Source organism: Zeus faber (assembly GCF_960531495.2).
Source record: "Zeus faber genome assembly, chromosome: 1".
Classification (NCBI taxonomy): Eukaryota; Metazoa; Chordata; class Actinopteri; order Zeiformes; family Zeidae; genus Zeus; species Zeus faber.
The window spans coordinates 1,173,114-1,178,113 of NC_137193.1; the positions used below are offsets into that span (position 1 = coordinate 1,173,114).

The 5,000-nt window shown below is 50.2% G+C and overlaps 1 protein-coding gene across 1 annotated transcript in view; it reads right to left on the minus strand.

The window, feature by feature from the left end:
* The window catches only part of LOC307239079 (retinol dehydrogenase 13), a gene marked incomplete at both ends in the record, with an annotated part of 5,587 nt that extends 1,329 nt beyond the window's left edge, over window positions 1-4,258 (minus strand). Inside the window, 5 exon segments of the mRNA XM_080012335.1 lie at window positions 994-1,155; window positions 1,873-1,953; window positions 1,956-2,063; window positions 2,321-2,455; window positions 4,144-4,258. Coding sequence (XP_079868461.1) covers window positions 994-1,155; window positions 1,873-1,953; window positions 1,956-2,063; window positions 2,321-2,455; window positions 4,144-4,258 — 601 coding nt within the window.
* Between the last annotated feature and the right edge of the window lie 742 nt (window positions 4,259-5,000).

Here is a 5,000-nt window from a genome sequence, read left to right on the forward strand (position 1 = left end):
CCATCTATACATCCATCCCCATCCAACCCTCCATCCATCCATCTATACATCCATCCCCATCTAACCCTCCATCCATCCATCTATCTATCTATCTATCCATCCATCATCCTTTTACCATCTATCTATCTATCTATCTATCTATCTATCTATCTATCTATCTATCTATCTATCTATCTATCTATCTATCTATCTATCTATCTATCTATCTATCCATCTATCTATCTATCTATCTATCTATCTATCCATCCATCCATCTATCTATCTATCTATCTATCTATCTATCTATCTATCTATCTGTCTGTCTATCTATCTATCTATCTATCTATCTATCTATCTATCTATCTATCTATCTGTCTGTCTATCTATCTATCTATCTATCTATCTATCTATCTATCTATCTATCTATCTATCTATCTATCTATCCATCTATCTATCTATCTATCTATCTATCTATCTATCTGTCTGTCTGTCTGTCTATCTATCTATCCATCCATCCATCCAGCCCCTGAGCGCCAGAGGGCCCCCGCCATGGGAAATTTGACACAAAGTTTGACCCATTCTCCTGCTTCTTTATAACTATCCAATCAGATTGAAATAAAGGTTGTGCATGGTGAGCGTGGTGGCGTGCGGTCGGCGTGGTGGTGTGCGGTAAAATCAGAATGGTTGGCAAATACTGTACGGCTGATGATTACACGCTAGATTCCCTTATTCATGACATGTGGGATGGTAAAAGGGGATGGATGGTAGCTCAGGAGGTAGAGCTGGTGGTCTAGTGATCTAAAGGTTGCTGGTTGGATCCCAGGCTCCTCCTGCTAGCATGCTGTAGTGTCCTTGAGCAAGACACTTAACCCCTAATTGCTCCTGATGGCTGCGTCCGTCGGTGTTTGAATAATTGTAAGTCGCTTTGGATAAAAGCGTCTGATCAATGTAATGTAATGTAATGTAATGTAATGTAACATGTAAAAACCGGTTGTGGATTTTGTAAACATCCACCTCCTTTGTGGGCCACGCTGGACACAGTGACGACCCGGCTTGGGCCGGAGCTCTTCAGGAGCCCCAGCAGCAGGTTGGTCAGCAGGAAGTGACCCAGGTGGTTAACAGCCAGCTGCAGCTCAAAGCCGTCCTCCGTCATGGTCTCTGGACACATCATCACTCCTGGAGAGGGGAGGGAGGGGAGTTAGGAAAAAGGGAAGGAAAGAGAAAAAGTAAGAAAGAAAGTGGGCAAGGGAAGGGAAAGGCCTACCCGACCTTCCCCCACTGGCTGCCTAACCTTCCCCACCTGCCTTCCCGACCTGCCCCACCTGCCTGCCCGAACTTCCCCACCTGCCTGCCCGCCCTTTCCCATCTGCCTGCCTTACCTTCCCCACCTGCCTGCCCGACCTTCCCCACCTGCCTGCCTGACCTCCCCACTTGCCTGCCCGACCTTCCTCAAGCCGGGCCGACCTTCCCCACCTGCCTGCCCGACGTTCCCCACCTGCCTGCCTGACCTCCCCACTTGCCTGCCCGACCTTCCTCACTTGCCTGGCCGACCTTGCCCACCTGCTTGCCTGACCTTCCCTGCCTGCCGATCCATACCCTTGTTCACCTCAATATATCCCAGTTTTTATTTAACACTATTCTTGTCTGTGTCTTGTGCTTGTGTTCACTAACCTCAACCATAACAGGAAGTAAGATAAAAGGAGCGAAAGAAGGTAAGTAAGAGTAATTCAAAGTGCTTTGCATACAATACATGATAGAAAAGGAAAATGAAGGTATAGAAATAAAAATATATATTGATGCATAATTAAAAACAGGCCTACACACTTAGACATGGCAGTACCCCAGCCTGTCTATCCAGGGAAGGGAGGGAAGAGCGGGACGAGACAGAGCCACCTGCGTTGTTGATGAGCAGGTCCAGGCGCGGCTCCTCCTGCAGGAACCTGCAGCTGAAGCTCCGTACAGAGCTCATGGAGGCAGGTCCAGATGGCGCACCAGCACACTGCTGCTCCCTGTGGAGGAGCGTATATCCAGGGCCGCCTCCTCCGCCCTGGAGAGGTCCCTGCAGGCCAGCACCACCCTGGCTCCTGCAGGATGGATGGACAGACAGACTGATGATAGATAGACAGATGATCATTATTCAGAAATAACTGACTGCTGGTTGGCGCTGTTGACCAATCAGAATAGAGTATTCCACCAAGTTCAATAAAACATATACAGTATTGCTATTGTGGGACAACATGCATTGGTCTGCACGTTAAATCATTTTAGACTCTCAGTGCACTTGCAGAGGCCCCCACCCGGCGGCCCCTGCTCAGCGCCAGGTGGTCTCTCGGGCCCTCACCTCTCCTGGCCATGTCCCGAGCCGTCTCCTTGCCGATGCCGGTGTTGGCCCCGGTGATGAGCACTGTCTTCCCCTGCAGCGTGGCCTGGCTGCGGCACACTCCTCCTGTGATCCACCTTCGCAGAGCCACCAGGCCTGGATCGAAAGCACATACACGGTGTGACCATGACAACGAAACGTTACCATGACAACACCTCCTCCTGTGATCCACCGCTGCAGAGCCACCAGGCCTCGATCGATAGTGCATCCACGCTGTCACCATGACAACACCTCCTCGTGCGATACGTTATCAGTGAGCAAAGGTATGAAATCACCTCCTCATTTGAATCATTTTGAACATTCTTTCCTTCTTTAATACGACAGATTTTGTGGTGAATCACTCAGGCTTTTCTTGATGCTTCCACTTGGCCATCCATCATGATTAGAGCTGCGATGAGAGATTAGTCAATTAATCGATTAATTGCCAACTATTCAATTAATCGCCAACAATTTTGATAGTAGTTTAATCGTTTTAAATATTTTTTTAAGAAAAGAATTTCCACATCCTCTGGCTGCAGCTTGTTAGGTGTGAATGTTTCCTTCCATATTTGGTGCAGTATGACAGTCAACTGAATATCTTTGGCTTGTGACAAAACACAACATTTGAGGACGTCCTCTTGGCTTTTGGGAAACAGACATCCACATTTTTAACATTTTATGGACAAAACATCTAATCGATTATAAGAGAAAATAATTGAAAGATTTGTCGATGATGAAAATAATCGTAAGTTGCAGCTCTAATCGTTAAGTGCCACAATAGTATTGCATCGTTAGAAATGTATCGTGACGGTGATTCCCGCCCCCAGGCAACACATCCGCTTTCTTGTCTCAACAGTAAAATTAATGTTTGTCTGGAATCCGTGTGATTTCAAATAGATTCACCGAACCGTTGATTTTAACTTCGCGAATCTCCTTCCCCGCTCCAGAACTTCCCAGCCAGTAGCAGAGACACGTAAGCGCATTACTGCAGTAAACCCTTAAACTTAAGGGGATGGTGCTGAGGGAGCTGCTGTTTGGGCACAACATGCTACCGACTGTGTTTTTAATGCTGGGGACTGCTCCGTGCTCGCTCTCTGCCTGGATCCACCGCACTTTAACGAGGCTGGTGCTGTGCTGTTGGGGGGCAGACGTGGCATACTGTACAGGACGCTCCAGGAATTTAACAAAGAGCCTGCTGCTAATCTGATTGACAAAACAACCGCTAATCTCAAGAAAATACTGTGGAGACTCACCCACTCACTCCACCATTTTCTTCATTCTTATGAATTGGATTCAATCATTTAATTGTGGGATGGCGAGTCATTTGGATTCTCATGCATGGAGCACATTTTGTAAATTCTGTGTAATTTGTTTTTTGGACTTTATGCACTACAATGCACAGACTCTGACAAAGAGACATTCCTTGTGTATGAACACGTACTTCCAATAAACAGGTTCTGATTCTGAGAGACAGGGTGACGGACAGATGGACGGACAGACAGACAGACGGACAGACAGGGTGACAGACAGTGTGACTCACAGGGTGACGGACAGACAGACAGACAGACGGATGGACAGGGTGACGGACAGATGGACGGACAGACAGATGGACAGACAGGGTGACAGACAGTGTGACTCACAGGGTGACGGACAGACAGACAGACAGACAGACGGATGGACAGGGTGACGGACAGACAGACGGACTGACAGGGTGACAGACTGTGACACACAGGCTGATGAACAGACAGACAGACAGACAGACAGACAGACAGACGGACAGATTGACGGACAGAGAGATAACCTACCAATGACGCTGACAGCGGTCAGGGCTCCGTATTTCAGCACCGTGTTGTCCTTCACCTCCACCCAGACAGTCTTGGTGTTTTCCCACCAAACGGTCTCCAGCTTGAGTGGCGTCATTCTGCCCCAAACCTCCTGCCCCGTCCCCCCTCAGAGCTCCTCAAACTGTCCAACAGTCCCAGCAGGACCACAAGACCACAGGACTAGCAGGACCACAGGACCACGGGACCACAGGACCAGCGGGACCACAGGCCCACAAGACCACAGGACCACAGGACCAGTGGGACCACAGGACGACAAGACCACAGGACCACAGGATCAGCGGGATCACAGGATGACAAGACCACAGGACCACAGGACCAGCGGGACCACAGGACCACGGGACCACAGGACCAGCGGGACCACAGGCCCACAAGACCACAGGACCACAGGACCAGCGGGACCACAGGACGACAAGACCACAAGACCACAGGACCACAGGACCAGCGGGACCAGCAGGATCACAGGACCAGAAGGACCACAGGACCACAGGACCACGGGACCACAGGACCAGCGGGACCACAGGCCCACAAGACCACAGGACCAGTGGGACCACAGGACGACAAGACCACAGGACCACAGGACCAGCGGGATCACAGGATGACAAGACCACAGGACCACAGGACCAGCGGGACCACAGGACCACGGGACCACAGGACCAGCGGGACCACAGGCCCACAAGACCACAGGACCACAGGACCAGTGGGACCACAGGACGACAAGACCACAGGACCACAGGACCAGCGGGACCACAGGCCCACAAGACCACAGGACCACAGGACCAGCGGGACCACAGGACGACAAGACCACAAGACCACAGGAC